General features: G+C 34.1%; 1 protein-coding gene across 17 annotated transcripts in view; it reads right to left on the bottom strand.

Annotated features, from left to right (window-relative positions):
* The window catches only part of REV3L (REV3 like, DNA directed polymerase zeta catalytic subunit), a 138,507-nt gene that overhangs the window by 13,644 nt on the left and 104,001 nt on the right, over positions 1 to 20,862 (bottom strand). For 10 of the 17 annotated variants that reach the window (XM_045573095.1, XM_045573094.1, XM_045573089.1 and 7 more), the window contains 7 exons: positions 18,295 to 18,410; positions 14,798 to 14,916; positions 11,512 to 11,630; positions 8,680 to 8,821; positions 5,064 to 5,308; positions 3,997 to 4,105; positions 1,833 to 2,039 (listed from right to left, as the gene is read on the bottom strand). In XM_045573095.1, coding sequence (XP_045429051.1) covers positions 1,833 to 2,039; positions 3,997 to 4,105; positions 5,064 to 5,308; positions 8,680 to 8,821; positions 11,512 to 11,630; positions 14,798 to 14,916; positions 18,295 to 18,410 — 1,057 coding nt within the window. Of the gene's footprint in view, positions 1 to 1,832; positions 2,040 to 2,487; positions 2,605 to 3,996; positions 4,106 to 4,440; positions 4,909 to 5,063; positions 5,309 to 8,679; positions 8,822 to 11,511; positions 11,631 to 14,797; positions 14,917 to 18,294; positions 18,411 to 20,862 lie in introns of those variants that run through there. The other 7 variants (XR_006740071.1, XM_045573088.1, XM_045573098.1 and 4 more) reach the window with 7 other exon arrangements.

The raw sequence follows: 20,862 nt of genomic DNA, 5'->3' as shown, positions 1-20,862 counted from the left end.
ATAATAGAATCTTTTAAAAAAAAAATATATTTTATTGATTTTTTACAGAGAAGAGGAGAGGGATAGAATCTTATTTATTCAAGGACTTTCTAATCTAATATGCCTTTGTAACCAACCAAGCAGGAAATTACATGAGTGTGAGTATGTGTATCTTTCAAAATTTTGTTGGAGTAATGATAATTTTTCAGTATTATTAAAGTTAATGCTGAGCTGAAATCTCAGTGATTGGTTATACAAAATTTTTAGACAATCGTAAAACAAGAAAAATGTATAACTATATGATGGAAATTACATGACAAGTAATCAATTTAAATCAAGTAGGCAGGTGAATGTTTAACAAGGTGTTTTTTTTTAACTGTAAGTGGTGAGTCTTAGCAATGATCATGGCAAAAGATGACATAGTATTTATTATTGCTGCTTCATTTATTTAACTCATTAAAACTAAGAGTTGGGGAAAATTGCCCATCAGCACAAATGGAGCATTCTTTTTTAGAATTTTTAAAAAAAGAATTACATACTTTTTCCTCTCATGTTAAGAAGCAACAATAGTAATAATCATCCCTTTCTCTTTAACTGTAAAATTTGAATTATCTGAATTAAATGTAGGATTAAATAGTATTTAAAAGGCTCTTTAAAGTTGCTTTTTATAGGAGATATGAAGTGTATGAACAAAGGGATAAATAGAAATACTGTAGCAAAAATTTAAAGGTCTCTGTTGAGACCTTTTCATGCATTAAAAGTAGGTGAACTATAACCTAATACATTTAAAAACCATGTTATCTAATTGAAATTCAAGTTTTAATCTTTAATCTGTCATCTGTTGCCACTTTAAAAATACACTTCAAAATATGTGATGGCAAATAGCTGGGCAAGTGAGCCACCTAGTGTCAAGTCAAATGGCTCTTGAATTACTTGCACATATGGACCTAACTGCTCACCTCCTGCTGCCTGCTCTGACCCATGTAAGTTACACCCAGAAGAGTCAGAGCTCTTGCTGTTACCCTGCCTGAAGACTATGCAACCTGAAGGATCCAGTGGCATGAGAGTGAGGGAGCAGAAGAGAGGGAAAAGAGTGGTAATTAAATTAAAACAGAATCTGATCCTTTGTGCCATGGTTTCTAATTTGAAAAATATTACTTTGGTTCAGGGCTAAGAGATTGTATATAAAAAGAGGAAAATAATTGGTAGCCCACAATGTTCTGGCCTTCATTTGACACAAAAAGATCATTAACAAAACAAATTACATCATTCTTTGCTCAATCACTAGTAATCATATTAGTCTGTTACATTATATTGAATTCATGTCAAATTAACACCCCACTTTAGTAAATAAGAAATTAGTTTTATTCTACGAAAAATTTCTTTTAGTTCCAACTACCATTATATGAGAAAGGTTCTGCTTTACACCTACTGCTAAATGAGTAAATATGAAATGATTGTTGTTCACTCTAACATTTGGAGAAGCAACCTAACTATTCATCAGATCTCTATCAATATTAAAAGGAATTAGTACTAAGGTCATTGTAAACATTGCTATAAATGTGGCATTGAACTCTCATGCTAACAGTTGGTTACAATATGGTCATTCAGGATATGTAGAAATATGTGTGTGCTAATTTCTAAAATTAATGAAGACACAACAGTTCTCAGAGAAAATCCACAAATCCTGAAGAGTATGTATGTATATAAGCCCCAGTTTGAGAAAACTAATCCTATGTCATGGACATGAAACCCTTTAAAGTTTCAAAACAAAACAAAACCTTTAATGAACAGGTTTTCATTTAACGCTACTTTAGTCTCTTTCGAAAAAACTATAGAATTATGCCACTTACCTCAATGCATGGCATTCTCCCAGAAAAGTTAGCAGATGTATAGCCATATGTGACGTTTGCTATAAGCTTGAGTCCGAGCTGCCGTGCATCAAGCATTCGTGAAAGAGCTCTGTCTTGCTTATAAGCCTTCATGGACTGCTTCACCATGAGTCTCGTCTTCAAAATTTCTTCCAACATTATTGGTAGCACACCCTTTCTTACTGAAGGCTATCAGACAGGAAAAAAGAATGTTTGAAATCCCTCAAACATTAAATTTAGGTAATTAAGAAGGAAGCACAAAGTAAGCAGGAAGTATAACAATGGCCAACTGTGATGAACTGAAACATTCTAACAATAAAGTGGCCAGAGAACCAATGGCAGTCAATACAAAATCATCACATTTTCTTTCTTTTACAGAGGACTTTTTCCCTAAAAGGTTCCTGTAATGGTTATAACTCTAATGAAGTACTATTTTGTGAGTTCAAAGACCCCAGGGAGGAGGATGTCAATTCGTGGGTAGGCGAGACCACAGAACAAGTTCAGAGGGAAATTTTGATTCAAACCTCCACTCTTTCAGAAAGACAACACACGGGATTTGTATCACTCACAACGAACCTGTTTTTAAAGATCTCATCCTAATGACCCCAGTAATCTGCATGGAACTCCATTTATCTACCTTGGAAGAATGATGAGCTGGGTTGACTCTGCTGACATAGTTCCAGGGATTCTAGGTATTTCAAATCTGATGCTTAGACCACTAAGCCATCCCCTCCGGCCTATATTTATTAGCAATCTGGAAGAGGGGATGAATAGTGAGGTGATAAAATTTGTTGATGCAAAAAAAAAATCATTTGTATTAAGATTAGGGAGAATTTATGAGAACTCCAGCAGGAATGAAAACCACAAAACAGTATTAACTCTGAAGATGATTCACAGATACATGCAAGGTAATAATGCATGTTGGACTGAACAATTAAAGCTGCAGGTACAGGATAACCACACTCCTGAATATTAAAAAAATCTTATTTTGATTAAACTTTACACATTGGGTCAAAATGTAGATATAAGTTTTAAAAATGATGTTAAAAGGAGATAAGCTGCTAGATGTGTGACAATGAAAACAGTCTAATCTCTAATTCATTCTGTGTACCGTTTAAAGAAGCCACAAGGTTTATGTTAGGACAAAATATTTATGATAATGTGAAGACATACTTTTCCCCAAAAGGAATATATCATGAACTCTATGGTAAAAATTTCCCTCATATCTAACTGGCTAATTTTAGGATACTCTTTAAACACAGCATGCTGTGTGATATCTTTAAAGATAAAGATGCTACCTTTGCTAAATACACCAGAATGAATTTGAGGGCTTGTGAACTTGAAAAAGAAAGGAGAGGCAATATAATATTCTCCTAGATCTCTTGTATTTGTCTTTAATTTATTCATTTATGAGGCTTTCCTCAGTCTCTTTTGAAGGGAGATAAGGGAGAGAAAAAAAGAGGCCTTATTATTAGTTTGGATATCTTTTTAGAAATACAATCAATAAACAAGAGTATCGCCGAGACCAGTTTGGCTAAATGGATAGAGCGTCGGCTTGGGGATTGAAGGGTCCCGGGTTCGATTCCAGTCAAGGGCATGTACCTTCGTTGCGGGCATATCCCCAGTAGGGGGTGTGCAAGAGGCAGCAGATCGATGACTCTCTCTCATCGATGTTTCTAACTTTCTGTCTCTCTCCCTTCTTCTCTGTACAAAATCAATAAAATATATTAAAAAAAAATAAGAGTATCATTTTTTCTGAGATAGTATTAATTTAAAATAACATAGAAGAACAATTAGCAGAATGTACACAGCAAAGCAATTTAAATCTTTGCAAGTTAACATTACTGTGATCATTAAGTAGCTAAGTCTGCCAGATTCTAAGAGGGCAGAAGGTATACATGTTTCTTTCAATATTTCACTGAAAATTAAAATCTAATTAAAATATTTTAAACTTAAATTCATGCAAAATAATATGAGTATTTAAAAATTATTTCTTGGAAGTTTCCTATATTTTTGACTGTGTGAGATAAGGTATTCAAGCAAACTTATTTTTTTCCCTCTGTATTATAGGCCAACAAAACCAAAACCATTAGCTCTCCAAAGGTTAAGCCATAGTAGACACCTTTCATTTATAAGAAAGTATTACCTTGACAAAAGCTATTCCATTGGGCGACACTGTGATGTCATGCCTAATTTGGTAAAGTAAATCTGGAGGCACTCTCAGAGAGGTACAGCCAAATTTGAACTCATCAACCCTGTTAAGGAAGAAAATATTAAGCAAATACTTTCTCCAATCATATAAGATATTCTAAGCAATTTTAGGAATCTTTCTAATTCTTTTAGAAATTCATTTTCAAACATCTAAACATGAATTCTTGTATTCAGTAATATGCTTGTCATAATTATAAAAAACAGTTCTTCAAGTATTCACAATTTGTTGAAAGAAATATTTCTTAAATGACACTATCCTAAAATTTATGGATAAAGTCTATATTGAAATACCAAATTCAACTCAACATATGATTAACTTACACTAAGTTAAACCATAAAAAGATTGTAAATAACTTTCCAAATTTTTGTTCTTAATAAAAAGTATTATCAATACAATTACCACAAATGCTTTTTATGAAGTAGTGAATATATTCTAGATAAAATTACAATATTTGTTATTAAATACACAAAAATCATTATTAAGAAAGACAGTATTTCTTATATCCTGAGAAAAATATCTACTCCTTTGAGTTAAAAATATTGTTCTCATTCAGCTTATAAAATAATCTTTGACATGAACAGCTAAAACATTTAACAGTATAACTTTAAAAAATTCAAACTATTTCTAAGAAAAGTCAAGAGGAGTTGATAGCTGGAGTTGTAAGATCATAAATCTCAAACAGTTCCACTGAAAGGTGATTTATATCAATAAATTAAATATAACTCTCAATTAAAGAGAGGCCATAGATATACATGGACAGTGCAACAGATAGTTTCAAGGCTGATGTATTCACAACGTGTTTATATGTGTCATCCATCGGTGATGCTGACTTAGTCATATGATGATCTATGTCAATTAGTAAGAAAATAACAAATTAGCCGTGCTACAGGCCATTCATTAATTTTGCTCATAAGGACAGTCTTGAGTGCAAAAAGACACTCAAACTCTAATTTTAGTAATAAGTACAAAGCACAACCTAGTTGTAAATATGAAAAACTTACTTTCCCAAGTTCTCCACATAGCCAAGGCAGGTGGAAAAACAGTAGTTGTATGCAATCACAATGGAAGGATATAGCGACTGGAAATCCAGAACAAGAACAGAGTTGCTATAGAAGCGAGATTCAGGCTCCATAATTAGGGGGACACATTGTGGGGCTCTCATTTGGGACCTCTGCTGTACATTAGGTGTCACAGGAATATAGTTCATTGGTTTAGCAATACGCAACATCATTGACTCCACACGGTACTGTGGGCAGAGACGTGGAGGTAGGAAGAGAAGAAGAAGAAATAGTTTAAATATGCTGTTCTTTGGAATAGTCATCAGGGAAATGTTTTGCTCTTCAGAATAAGGCTGCATGACTTTCTTACAATAAAGTTAGTACTGATTATTCGGTCAGCTATTAGGTGCTTGAAGGGGACATTTATAAATTCTTTTTGTATTCCCATACTTTTAAAAAAATTCTTTATTGTTGAAAGTATTACATATGTCTCCCTTCCCCCCACTGACCTCTCCCAGCCCACACCCCGCCCCCCAGCTCAGGCTTTCACTCCCCGATTGTCTGCTTATATGCATGTATGTAAGAACTTTGGTTGATCCCTTTTCCCCACATCCACCCTCCTGCTTTCTCTATAAGGTTTGACAGTCTGTTTGATGCTTCCATGTCTCTATAAAATATGTCGAAAGGCTTACATCATAAAGCAATATTGAAAAGACAAATAGATTTCTTTTTACATTTAAATATAGCTCTATCATAATAAACAGATGGAGAGATAGCTGTATAGTTTATCAACTTATTTAAAAAGTTGGCCAACCTTTACTTAATTTTAATTTTAATTTATAGAGAGGAAGGGAGAGGGATAGAGAGCCAGAAACGTCGATGAGAGAGAAACATCGACCTGCTGCCTCCTGCACACGCCCCACCAGGGATGTGCTTGCAACCAAGGTACATGCTCTTGACCGGGATCGAACCTGGGACTCTTCAGTCCGCAGGCTGACACTCTATCCACTGAGCGAAACCGGTTTTGGCTGGCCAACCTTTTAGAAAGTGATTTGGAAAAGTTTGAGAATGAAACTCAGGAGACTTGAGATGATAAATGTTATCCTAATTTTTCAAGAAGGAAAAACAAAGATTCCAGAATTAAAAGGTAATCAGCTTAATACTCACAAAATTGAATCAAGCAATTCATTGTTTATAATAACAGCTACTATGCAGATGGTTTGGAATATTAGATTAAAAAAAGCACTCGCCTGCACCTCCCAGACACCCGAGAGTCCCACAGCCTGCAGCGGCCATGCCTCCCAATACCCCAGCCCATCTTTGCTAAAGGGACTGTTGTAAAAAGAAGGCAAAAGAAAAAGGGGGCAAACACAGCTACAAAAAATAAAAATGGCTACAAACAAGTACCTATTAATAATAACATTAAATGTAAATGGACTAAATGCTCCAACATAATAAAAGCCTTATATGACAAATCTACAGCCAACATCATACTCAATGGGGGCAAAAACTAAAAACAAAAACAAAAACAAAACCCAAAACACACCATAAAACCATTTCCTCTAAGAACAGGAACAAGACAGGGATGCCCATTTTCACCACTCCTGTTTGACAGATAGTACTGGAAGTGCCAGCCATAGCGATCAGACAAGAAGAAGAAATAAAAGGCATCCAAATTGGAAAAGTTCTTAAGAAGTAAAATTGTCATTACTGGCAGATGACATGATATTATACAAAGAAAACCCTAAAGTCTCCATAAAAAAACACACACAAAAACCCACAACAAACTAGAATTAATAAATGAATTTGGCAATGTAGCAGGATATAAAATTAACACCTAAAAATCTATGGCTTTTTTATACACCAATAATGAACTCACAGAAAGAGAAACGAAAAAAATCCCATTTACCATTGTAACAAAAACATTAAGATACCTAGGAATAAATTTAACCAAGAAGGTAAATGACCTGCATTCAGAAAACTACAGGATGCTGAAAAAAGATAGAGAGGAAGACATAAACAAATGGAAGAATGGACAATGTTCATGTACTGCTAGAATCAACATCATTAAAATGTCCACACTCCCCAAACCAATCTATAGATTCAATGCAATCCCCATTAAAATACCAACGGCATATTTCAAAAACCTAGAACAAACTCTCCAAAAATTCACCAGGGACAAAAAAAAAAAAAAAAAAAAAAAAAGACCTCTGAAACATCGGGAAAGAAGATACTTTTCGAAAGAAGATATAAGGCCAAGAGACATATGAAAACATGCTCAAAGTCATTAATCCTCTGAGAGATGCAAATCAAAATGACAATGAGGTACCATCTCACACCTGTCAGAATGGCTATCAACAAATGACAAGTGCTGGCAAGGATGCGGAGAAAAATAAAAAAAAATGGGACTCCCATTTGATCCAGTAATCCCACTTCCAGGGGTATATCCCAAGAAGTCAGAAACACCAATTAGAAAGGACATATGCATCCCTTTGTTCATAGCAGCACAATTTACAATAGCTGAGATTTGAAAACAGCATAAGTACCCATCAGCAGATGAATGGATTAGAAAACTGTGGTACATCTACACAATGGAATACTATGCTGCAGTAAAAAAGAAGGAATTCTTATAAAGAGCATCATGCTAAGTGAAATAAGCCAGTCAGAGAAAGATAAATATCACATGATCTCACTCATTTGTGGAATATAATGAACAACATAAACTGATGAGAAAAAACAGAACCAGAGTCATAGAAGCATTAAACAAACTGTCCAATTTATGAGGGAAGGCGGAGGGAAGGGGTGAGGAGGTAAGAAATCAACCAAACGACTTGTATGCATGCATATGAGCTTAACCAATGGACACAGACCAGCCGTGTGTGTGTGTGTGTGTGTGTGTGTGTATGTGGCATTTGCTGGGGGGGAGGTAGTTGTAGAGAAGTCAATGGGGAAAAAGAAAACTTATGGTGATACTTTAAATAGTAAAGATTTTTGTTTTGTTTTTTTTAAAAGGAGAAAAAAAAACCTCACAAGAATTAGCATGGGCTCACTGAAACTTCTCATGTGGTTTTGAGGTATTCACCTTTTTTAAAATTATAAGCCAGCTCAAATAGTTTTTAAAACCTATAGGGGTATAAATAAATACAATAAATAGCTTACACACAAAAAAATAAAATAAACAAATAGTGATGCCAAAATAGTTAGTGCTCTAATTACTGATGTCATAGATTGGAAGAATGTTATAGAGTAATTAAAATAATTAAAAGAACTTTTGAGGTGAAGGAACCTGAGGGATTTAATGTGATATCCCTTATGCCTACAATAATGCTTATTTAACAAATTAAAGGTATTCAAATAAATATTTGTTAAATGAGTGCACGAAATCATTTTTATCAAGGCATGTGACAAAATCTCCCATATATTCAGGAAATTAGAAAGATGAATTAAATGAACTCTAAGCTCTCATTTCTCTTTAACATTAAAAAAAAATCACCTCAAAAATCTCAAAAATAAGTGTATTACTCATACAGAACTTTCAAGTGCAAAACCCCCAATCAACCAACCAACCAACCAACCAACCAACCAACCAACTAACCAACCAACCAAACGGATTTCCTACCTGCGAACCCCTTGTCAGTACATGTAAAAACTGAATGCCAAAAAGTCTAGCCATTTCACTGGTTTTTCCAATCAGGTCCAGCTGTTCTAACATTTGGAGATTTCCGCGCACACGGCTAATGTAATGATCAACCATTTTCCATCTATTAAAAGAGAATTCACATTAGGGAAAAATTGGGACACCTGAAATTAGTACTGTTTTCATTCTGCCAAAACATACATATTAATAGTGATGTTATTGAAGGAGTAATGATGTATGTTAAAGTATGCTAAAGAATTAAACAGAAAATCTCAGATATTTCCAATGCATAAAACTTAGTGAAAATATGCAAAGTTTGAAATAGCACTTGTGATAAGACTTAAGATAATTATTTTCAATATTTTTCTTGGTGTTATTTTTTGTTCTAAAAAAATTAGCATATTCTCCTAGATGCCACTGCTCATGATGCAATAATTATACAATTATAATTTAAAATATTTAAAGGTGTTTTTATATCCTTACCCAATAATTTTTTATTGATTTTAGAGGGAGTGAGAGAGAAACATCGATATGACAGAAAAACACTGATTGTTGCATCCTGTATGCCTCAACCAGGGATTGTCAGGGAACCTTTTGGTGTATGGGACTATGTCCCAACTAGCCACCAGCCAGGGCATCTATAATTTTATTTTTAAGAACATGGAAGCTTTGGGTTATCATTTGTAAATACCAGTCTAAAAAAAAAGCATGAATTGTCTTCTCATGGGAAGAAACAGAGTAAATTGAAAAAGACTTAGAAAAAGCAGGAAAATAATTTTTATGAAACCATGTACATAAAATTAGTAAATGTACATCAAATTAGTATTTCCTGTGAAAACAAAAAATATTTTCTTTGATTTAAACTTTTTAAAAAAATTGACCCTTTTATCTTTTTGGTAAGAAAACAAGCAAACAACAACCCTCACCAGAGCCATCAAAGGAAGTTTTCATTTTTGTTAAAATATATTTTATTGAGTTTTTACAGAGAGGAAGAGAGATAGAAAGCCAGAAACATCGATCAGCTGCCTCTTGAATACCCCCTACTGGGGATGTGCCCACAACCAATAGTACATGCTCCTGACAGGAATCAAACCCGGAACCTTTCAGTCTGCATGGCCAACGCTCCATCCACTGAGCCAAACCGGTTTCGGCAGAAGTTTTCATTTAATATTATGTTATTAAAATGTAAAAATGGCCGAAACCGGTTTGGCTCAATGGATAGAGCATCGGCTTGGGGACTGAAAGGTCCCGGGTTCGATTCTGGTCAAGGGCATGTACCTTGGTTGCGGGCATATCCCCAGTAGGGGGTGTGCAAGAGGCAGCTGATCAATGACTCTCTCTCATCAATATTTCTAACTCTCTCTCTCTCTCCCTTCCTCTCTGTAAAAAATCAATAAAATACATTTTTAAAAAAATGTAAAAATGACCCAAAGATATGTTATAAAGAAAATTCATTCAAAGAATATTAAGGATCAAATATATGGCAACTTTTAGTTATGTGGCTTTTTAGAACAATATAGTCATATAACTGCTAAATATAAAAAGTTGAGTCCGGCAGGTAGGTGATTGAGCATTGACCTATGAACCAGGAGGTCACAGTTCCATTCAGCTGAGGGCACATGACAGGGTTGCTGGCTCAATCCGCAGTGCAGGAGGCAGCCGAATGATGATTCTATCTCATCATTGATGTTTGTATCTCTTTCTCCTTCTTTTTTCTTCTGTGTAATCAATAAAACTTATTTTTTTTTAAATGCATTGCATATACTCGAAAAAAGAGAATGACTTTGATTTTTTACCAGAAACAGTGAAGGCCGAGAGAAAAGGAAATGAAATCCTTAAAGTGGTGAGGAAAAAGAAATCTCAACCCCAGAATTAGACAGTAAAATATTAAAAAATTAAGGTGAGAAAGTTATTTTCGGAACAATAAAGACTGAGACAATTTGTTGCCATTAGACTTGCACTAGAAGACTTGCCAAAGAAAATAATTTAGCAGTGTCTTAAAATGTGAAACAAGCCTAGCCAGTGTAGCTCAGTGGTCAAGTATTGACCTATGAACCAGGAGTTGTGGTTCAATTCCTATTCAGGCATATGCCCAGGTTGTGTAGGCTTGATCCCCAGTGTAGGGCATGCAGGAGGCACTGATCAATTATTTTTTTTCATTATTGATGTTTCTATCGTTCCATCTCCCTTCTTCTCTGAATAAAAATACATTCTAAAGAAAGTGAAACAAATAACCATGTGACTCAGCAATTCTACTCCTAGAAAAATGAAAATGTATGCTTACACAAAAATTTTCATTCAGTTTTACTTCACAATAGCCTCAAACTAGAAAAATCCTAATTGTCCATCAACAGGTAACTGTATACTCTGGATACTCAAGTAAATTGTGGTAATTGAGTATTATTTACTAACAAAAATGGAAATTACTGCTGTATGTAACAGCATGGTTCAATCTCAAAAAATATTATGCTGAACTTCTTGAAAGAAACTAGAAACAAAGGGGTAAGTTGTAAATAACCATACAAAAGTTCTAGAACTGGCAAAATTAATCTATATCCATATAAATTCAATTAATACTTAACTGGGTAGTTAAAAAATAGGTAGGTTTACTGTAAAGCTTTCTTAAGAAAATTTTCTGGGTGTTAGAAAGGTTTTTAAAAAAAAATCTTGATTGTGGTAGTGGTTATAGGATTCATACATTTTTCAAAGTCATCACACAATACACTAAAAAGTGTATTTTACTACATATAAATTATACTCCAATAATACTGAATTTAAAAAAACATTATCCTCTTCAGAGTTATAAAACATTACCTGTATAGATCTGTCTTGTTATCAAACCAATCTGATAAGACTCGAAAGGTAAAGAGGGGGAAACGCTGATGAAGAACATGAAAGCTCACATTTTCAAAAGTGTAGTTAGTCAGAGCCACCTAAAAAAAAATAACAGAAACAGAAGATTCCATTATAATAATGCTTGTATTTATATACCAATTTGGTTCTAAAAGATTCTAAATATTACTTCTAACCTTTCATAGTGGCAATCACAATTTAAAACTATGAGTATATAAAAACATATATATATATATATATATATATATATATGTATATATATGTAGCCTAGTAGACAGAAATGTCCATAATAAATTAATATTTAATTGAAAAAAATCTACTTGATGAGCTTCAACTTGGTTATATAATACCTGTTGAATAGATTCCAGTTCTTTTCATATTCTATGCCAATATAAATAATGCCAGGCAGAAGCATTGCTAAGCAAGTTAATTTTTTGTTCCTTCCATACTTACTATTTGGTCCTTGATCACATACTTACTGTTTTGTCCTCGAATCCCACAGATTCGAGCATGAGTTATTTAAAGGCAGGCATTCATCCTGCTCCCAAGAATTACATCAATACTAAGTCGCAATATAAGACATTATAGAGTCAGTTTCTTTCCAAAAGCAAAGGATTAAAAGGATATAGCAGAAATGTATCCTTGTCTTCAAAATATGTAGGTAAAAGCTGTGTTTATAGGAAAGTAGTGGGGGAAAAAATCCAAATTCATAAAACAAATAGATGGTCTATAAGAAATACCCACAAGGCACAAGCAATTTAGACAATGGCAGGTATTTCAATGCAAAATGGAAATTAAGAAATCAGCATTCTCCATTAAGTCAGCTTGGGATTCTGAGGAACAATAGTTCAAACAGCACTTCACACATTTATATATTATATTACAATTTTGAAATATTTTCTTTTCCATGTCTGCAATTCAGCAAATACAAAACAGGGATTGAAGGTTAAGCTCATCTTAGTGTACTGACCCAAAATGGTTCTACTTTATCTTCAATTTCTATCAATCTCCAGAACAGCAGCACTGGAATGTAGCATAATTCAGAGCGCATGTCTCACACACACACACACACACACACACACACACACACACACACACACTTTCAAATTCTGGAATGAGACTATTCTAAAGTCACCAGAATAAAGCAGTTCTTAGAAGTAAATCACCATTACCATCCTCGCCTCCCCCACTTGTAAATCAGTACTGTCCAGAAGTACTTCTCTCAAAAATAAATAACTCATGTTATTAAATCTCCATATCCGAATGACTCTTTTACTTGTTAATAATTGCATTTTTTTTAAAGTTTCAATTTAGTTTTATAGAAAATGGAGCTAAACATCTGATCTCTGGTAGTTGCATGATTACCTAATTAATTCAGAGTATATTTAGACTGCTGGAATATACATCTTCATTAAAACAAAAACAAAACAACAACAAAAAAAAACTCAGATGGAAAAGATCACCTCATTTGTCCTGCAGTTTTCTCATTAAGGAAAAACTGAAAGTTTGCTATAAATTGACCTATGAGATTAATTAGGGGATTTTTATGACCTCAAACGAAACTTAAATAAAATCTTAGAAATTCATCCCCAATATTTGAGGCAGGTGACAAATCCATGGACTGTGTTGATATTGTTTCAAAGAGAACAATTTCATAAATTTGATTAAGACTAAACACATTATAACTCTATATTACACTCACTCTACTTTGAGTCTTCTTATAATCTCAGTTATGATAATATTAAAGGAAACAAGAACTCAATAAAATTAAGGCAATCCATTTTCAGAATGTTCCAATCTTCAGAGTGGTTTACTGTAGAAGTTAAAATATGAATCTAAAAATATGAAATAGGAGTTTGTCACTTATCTTAGTCAGAAATCTGAGTGAGTTAAACATTGGGTAAAAGTACTTTGTAGATCAAAGTCAGAATCAATAAAAATAAAGTGTTCAGTGCTTGTCCATTTATTTTATTGGTAAAGGAGTGGGCTGAGAGGCGTACACTTTTCCATTAATTCGTAGAGTCATGTGCAAAACACAATGTTTAGTCACTTTAGAAACAAACTTAAAAGATTTACAGAACTGGGGGAGGCAGTCAGATCTAGTGCAGAGGGATACAGAAAATAATGAAAGGAGGCCACAAGTAAGCACCTGTGGCCTGTATTCTCCATCACCTCATTCCTTTAGTTGTTCATCATTTCCCCGTCTTAATGTCAAAAAAAAGTACATAAAGAAATGCACACAAATTTAAATGAATTTTTATATATGTATAAAAATATGTCACCCCATCCACATGAAGATACAGAAAATTTCTAGGACACTGGAAGGCTCCCTTGTGCACTTTCCCAATCAATATTCATGAAAGTTAACCACTATAGATTATCCCTTCACACTCTCTCCTCACTCCCCATCAAGACTTGACAGTTCTTGCCGAAACCGGTTTGGCTCAGTGGTAGAGCATCGGTCTGCGAACTGAAAGGTCCCAGGTTCAATTCTGGTCAAGGGCATGTACATTGGTTGCAGGCACATCACCGGTAGGGGGTGTGCAAGAGGCAGCTGGTCGATGTTTCTCTCTCATCGACGTTTCTAGCTCTCTCTCTCTCTCTCTTCCTCTCTGTAAAAAAACAATAAAATATATTAAAAAAAAAAAAAAAAAAAAAAAAGACTTGACAGTTCTCTTTCTTCCAAATGCATGTACCATTTATGTCTCATTTGGCTCTTTTTTGGTGCCTGTAGGGTCAATGATAGATGCCCTATTGAAACTATATAATATGACACACATACACATACACACACACACTCATTGTGAACATGGTCTGTCCTCAAAGAACTTATTATATATTTCATACATATCCTCGGTTCAAAAAGTTCCTTCCTATATCTAGACTAAATTTTTCTTACTGGAGTAAATGAAAAAGGCCAACTGAATTCATCTGGCCTTAAGTGCAAAAATGATTTAAGTGTAAGAAATGATAAAAGTATACAACATTCAACACATATAGTATATTTTATAATAGCTCTAGATTTTCTAGTTACTGCTACCTTTGACACAAATAAAAATGTTAAAATTCATCAATAACATTAAAGTTAAATACTTCTGTAGCTTTATTTTAGAAAGTGGTTACTTTTGTAACTGAAAAAATTCACAGATACAAAAGTTACACAGTAAGCTATACTAATATGCTATGATTAAAATCATTACATTGAACTAATCTATTCACAAACAGAATTTTAGCTAAAGTACCTTACCTCATTTCTCATGATTCTCCAAAGATTCAGTGTAATTCGGCCAACAATATTTATCTCACTCATTGTATCTGACCCATAGTCATCTCTTTCAGCTGCAAATCTGTTCTCAATTTTGTCATCTATAGAAATGAAAACAGGCTGCATCAGGACTCACAGAAACCAAATTTCTAAGCAAATTATGACAAAGAAAGTGAGAATAAAAATTAAAGATAAAGATGAAATGTAATTCAGTCTATTTTGTTTAAACTTAAAGATCATTGAGTAACAATTATTTTTCTTTCCTCTTTAAGTTATGAAATAATTTTGTGAAATAAATGTATTTAAAAACTATATATGTTTTAATAAGTGTGTGTATATAATAATATATTATACATACATTTAAAAAACAAAAACCCCTTTCCCTTTAAATTTGGTAATTTCTGGTGCTATTTTTATGAATACCTAAGGCTACTACATTTGTTTGGTGCTAAAATGAAAAATGTCTACTATTAAACCAGTCATTTCTTAGAAAAAAATTGTAGTTTTTAACCTAACCAATTCTCTGAAAATTTTTGATATCAATTAATGATGTTCATATTGAGGATGAAATTCTCTAAATTGTGGGAAGTCTTCATTCCCCTTATAGCCAATAGAATTCTGAGTCTAGTTTATTAAGTCAAGTTTTTACTTGACTGGAAATTAACACGTGTTTTCCTTATATAACACTGGGTATACACAAATGTTGCTGATTAGAGGCTCTGGAATAATAAATATATTTACCATGTACTGAACAGCTATTATGTTCTAAGAACCTCACTCACATTATTTTGTGTATTTATCTTTTATTTTAAAATATTTTTATTGATTTCAGAGAGGAAAGGAGAAACATCAACGATGAGAGAGAATCATTGATTGGCTGCCTCCTGCATGCCCCCTACTAGAGACTGAGCCTGCAACCCAGGCATGTGCCTTGGGCCAGAATTGAACCCAGGACCCTTCAGTTCGTAGGCCCAAGCTCTATCCACTGAGCCAAAGAAGCTAGGGCCACATTATTTTATTTTAATACAACCACTTTATTATGTTAGTATACTTTTCATTTTGCACTGTAGTAAATTGTACTTGGAAATTTTTATCTTGCTCCAGGTCATGTAGTAACAGAACCAGTGTTAGACACCAGGGTTACCTGATTCCAAAGACCATGTACACATCCCACCTCACCCCCCCTCTTCTCAATTTTAAAGAGATAATGTTTGAAAATTTTTTTCATTTAACAAAACAAACACTTCTATAATGTTTACTATATTCTCACATTTCAAGTATTTCACAACTGCCTTGAGATAAGTTCTATTATCACCCCCATTTTAGAGATGAACAAATTGAGGTATGGACAGGTTAAGTAACTTGCTTGACAGTTAGCAGAATGGCCAGAATATTGGAACCATGCAGCCTTTCTCTAGAATATGTGCTCTTTACTATGCTGCCTCCCTCACCAGGCCCTTTCTATTGTACCATGTTGCCCTACAAATACGATTTCAGCAGTGATTTTTTAAAAAACACAAGCTTCCATTCATTCTTCTGTGATGTAGTCATGTCTTACCTGTTATAGCTAATTAACCTAATTAATAAGGGCATCTGAGCACTCAGCTTTTTCTCCTGAAACATATCTCAAAATGTTGAAAAAAATTGAGATATAGCACTATTCCCATTATTCAATACATTAAAAAATGTAACAAAAAACTAAATGTAGAGTATCTCTGCTTTTATATTCCAAGCGTTGGCAAAGCTCAAAAAATATTTACTGTCCTTGAATCTTTTAGCTTCAAATTTTGCCTTTAAATTTACCAACACTTAGCACATTTTATTAAAATCATAACCTCTCCCAGAAACTAATCTCTTGAATAGTTTTTATCGATTTTGTATTTGGACTTTTAATCTCCTAAACTATATTCTATGTTGTCCTAGTCCAACTTATGGGAGCCTTTAAAATGAAGTTCTTAAAAATTTTGTAGTTATATGAAAAAAATTTAAAAAGTGCTTTATAAATGGCAATTTTGATATGTCTCTCATTATTGCTCTTCTCTTAAATGAGAATCAAACTCTGGAAGAACAGACTAAAATACAGAACCAGATAAATAAAATTATGGTGCATCATTCCGATACTGGTTTGGCTCAGTGGATAGAGCGAAGGCCTGCCGACTGGAGGGTCCCGGGTTCGATTCCAGTAAAGGGCATGTACCTTGGCTGCGGGCACATCCCCTGTAGGGGGTGTGCAGGAGGCAACTGATCGATGTTTCTCTCTCATCGATGTTTCTAACTCTCTATTCCTCTCTCTTTCTCTCTGTAAAAAAATCAATAAAATATATTTTAAAAATATGCATCAAATAAAAAAAATGTTATGTTCTGCCCTGGCGTGGTGGCTTGGTTGGAGCATTGTACTGTACACTAAAAGGTTTCAGATTAAATTCCCAGTCAGAGCACATACCTAGGTTGCAGGTTCAATTCCTGGTTGAGGTGTGTACATTAGGCAACCGATGTTTCTCTCTCTCTCTAAAAAAATAAATCAATAAAAGCATATTCTCAGGTGAGGGTTAATAAAAAAAAGTTATGTTTTTGCTTTTGTTTTTAAATATATATATTTTTTGATTTTTTTACAGAGAGGAAGGGAGAGAGAGAGAGAGCTAGAACCGTCGATGAGAGAGAAACATCGACCAGCTACCTCTTGCACACCCCCTACCGGGGATGTGCCTGCAACTAACATACATGCCCTTGACCGGAATCGAACCTGGGACCTTTCATTCCGCGGACTGACACTCTACCACTGAGCCAAACCAGTTTCGGCGAAAGTTATGCTTTTTACAATGATTATGAAGACTATCTCATAATATAAAATACAATAAGATGCTGGATGAAGAAAGCATAATAAAAATGTGATATATGTGTGATGAAAGTTATAATGTATACAAAAAATTAAAACCTGCCCTAGCTGGCATGGCTCAGTGGGTAGAGTGTTGGTCAGTGGGCTGAAAAGTCCCAGGTTCGATTCCCAGTCAAGGGCACATGCCTGGGTTGGGTGCTCAATCCACAAAAGGCAGCTGATTAATTATCCTCTCTCATTATTGATGTTTTTATCTCTCTCTCACTCTCCCTTCCTCTTTGAAATAAATTAAAATATATTAAAAAAATAAAAACCTATACAAGTATATGAAAAAAGATGAAAAGAAAAAAAAACATACTAATGGTATATATATACCATTGTATATACATATACATATACATACACACACGTGTGTGTGTGTGTGTGTGTGTGTGTGTGTGTAGCAGTGCGATTGGGATACTTTTTCTTTTACTTTTCTTGATTTTTAAAATTTTTTATAATGAAGTTATGATATATCTAGAACTTGAAAATTTAATATTAGACATTAGGCTAGGACAATAGTACTTTTAAATAGTATCTTGTCTTTATTTACTTCGTAATTTGCTCTGTGGTTGACCCATAAAACGTTCACAATGCTACATACCTGGCACCCGAGATATCATCTGACACAAGTTGACACTTAAGGCAGCAGCCCTCTGTAAGAGGTAACCCCAGGAATGCATCTGAATCTCATACCCCAACAGAATATCAGGATCATACCTACAGAAGGAATCAAAAAAGGACCACACATTGAAATCTTTTACCAGAAGAATTGTTTCTTCATGATATAAAGTATAAAAATAAAAGTCTACATTCTATGTTTCTCAATGGGGATGATATAGTGGCACCTACAAAACTTCTGTACAAGAAGGAATTGGCCAAGTAGAAGTTCTTTGTTTGATGCTACTTTTATAAAGCAAGTACTGTTTTCACTTAGACTGTGTATTTATTTTATGACTTGGGAAAGAGGCTGATAGAAATTGGGGTGAGAGGAATTACCACTGAAGTACACGAGAGAGGGTATGATTGAAAATACAATGCAGGTAGGGGCAGGATGAAGTGTGAGGGCATGTGTGGATACTGTGTTCTGAAAAAATTTTCCCAGGTCATTCTGTTGCCATTTCTCTATCTCTCTAACATATACTGACTTAAATATTTTTAATGCTGAGAAAGAAAATAAAAAATGTCTTCCATTTCTCACTTGATTTTAGTAATGACCTGGTCCTTATGTGAAATAAGGCCTCAGTAATGACAAGTTTGTCCTCTAAACTTAAGAGGAAAGTAATTCAGTTTAATGAAAGACTGAAATATTAAAGGAAAGAGATTAATGTGGGAAAGATAAGCATCAGAAACTAGGAGAAAATTTCCACATTGTATTGAGTTGCACTGGTGAACTGAACTGACAATCTGCATCTAACTCAGAAAGAGCCTCGTGTGGCTCCTCTTATGACTTCCATGGTGGCCATCATGGAAGAACATGGGGGGAAGAGAGGAACTGATTACAGTCATAAATTGAGAGCAAAAACTACAGTAATTATCAAATTAGAAGCACCAACATCTGCACAGATGAGAGCTGAGGGGGCTGTAACTAGGGCAGTGGCAATTGGCATGGAGGAGAAGGAATGATTTTGAGAAATACTTGAGATTAAGTGGATAAGATATATTGTATGGATGTAGGGAAAAGAAAAAGGGAGGGATCAAAGCTTATATTTAAATTAGGAAGTTTGGGAAAATGGAAAATTATTAACAGTTCAAGGAAATATAGAAAGAGACAAATGATTGTGACAAGAAGATAATGGATTTATCTATTTTTTGTGTTTGCCATCTGAGGAGTAAATATTAAGAATAGAAAAATAAAGTTAATAAAACTCCCTGAGTATGCATCTATATTTGATTCAACTTTATATCTAGCATCCAATACTGCACGTTACACACAGAGTTAACATTTAAGTATTGATAAGGCTGAGCCTCTTGTGCATTATCTCGCTTAATTGTCCTACCCATTACCCATTTACAGAGGAGGACACTAAAGTTTGGAGATACATTAACTTGCCTGAGATAATAAGCTTTTAGGGGTTTGTTTGAACTAATAATATAAAGAACATTACAGAATTGAAATGTTGATATTTTAGCATTTTTTTCTCTTTATAATAATCATGATCTTTGGAGTAAGAATCAAAAGTTAGTTGTATTTTACTTTACTGCATTTTTTTCTTAATGACTAGTATAACTCTAGTTATAGACATTTTAGGAAGTACTGCACTTGCACATGATTGAGAAAACTCACTATGTTGGCAAGTTGGGGAACATATCTAACAAGGAGAAGAAAGCACAAGGAGCTCAGGGACATGACTGGATTTGTGCTGGCATACAAAAATGGTATTGACAGAAACTCTACATTTTCCTTTTGCTAAGCTGCTTGAAGAAATAAATGGATGGGCACAAAAGTATCTGACATGTTCATGACAAATTCTGTGAGAAGATAAACGGTAGGACTGACAATTGCAAGACTCAAATGGATGGGAATCCATCCGGTCACCAGTGCTATAAATGCTAAAAATACATCATTTTTCCCCTCCCCAATGTAGTCGGTACTAGCATATCATTTTTGATGCTCTGAGATTTAATTTAATTTTGTTGAAAACATTTTCTGGTTTTCCAATTTTCAAAATAGTTTATGTTAACCTATTTTGGATACAGTCAGATGTTGAGTGCATAGAATATCAGAACATAATTTCAGTTTTATAGGCTTTACAAGAATTCCACTATAAAGTTCAACTAAATTTTACAAAAGGTCAACTACAGAGAGGATTGAGTATAACAACATGTTCAAGGACAGCTTTTATCCACATATCAGGATTCAGAGTATATTTTCTAGCCTGATTTTGGCATTTAAAAATCTAAAGCTTGCAATGGCAGAAATATTAAGTAACTGGAAAAGTGAAACATTTAATAAGAGAGTCCTTGGCTACCTAGAATACTACTCTTGAGAAAATGCAAAAGATCCACTTTTTATCAAAACAACAATGCGATACCATCTCACACTTGTTAGAATAGCCAACATCAACAAATCAACAAATGACAAGTGTTGGCGAGGTTGCGGAGAAAAAGGAACCCTCGTGCACTGCTGGTGGGAATGTAGACTGGTGCAGCCACTGTGGAGAACAGTGTG

Source organism: Pipistrellus kuhlii, unplaced genomic scaffold (assembly GCF_014108245.1).
Source record: "Pipistrellus kuhlii isolate mPipKuh1 unplaced genomic scaffold, mPipKuh1.p scaffold_m20_p_5, whole genome shotgun sequence".
In the NCBI taxonomy this organism is placed as follows: Eukaryota; Metazoa; Chordata; class Mammalia; order Chiroptera; family Vespertilionidae; genus Pipistrellus; species Pipistrellus kuhlii.
This window is presented reverse-complemented; position numbering and strand designations above follow the sequence as displayed.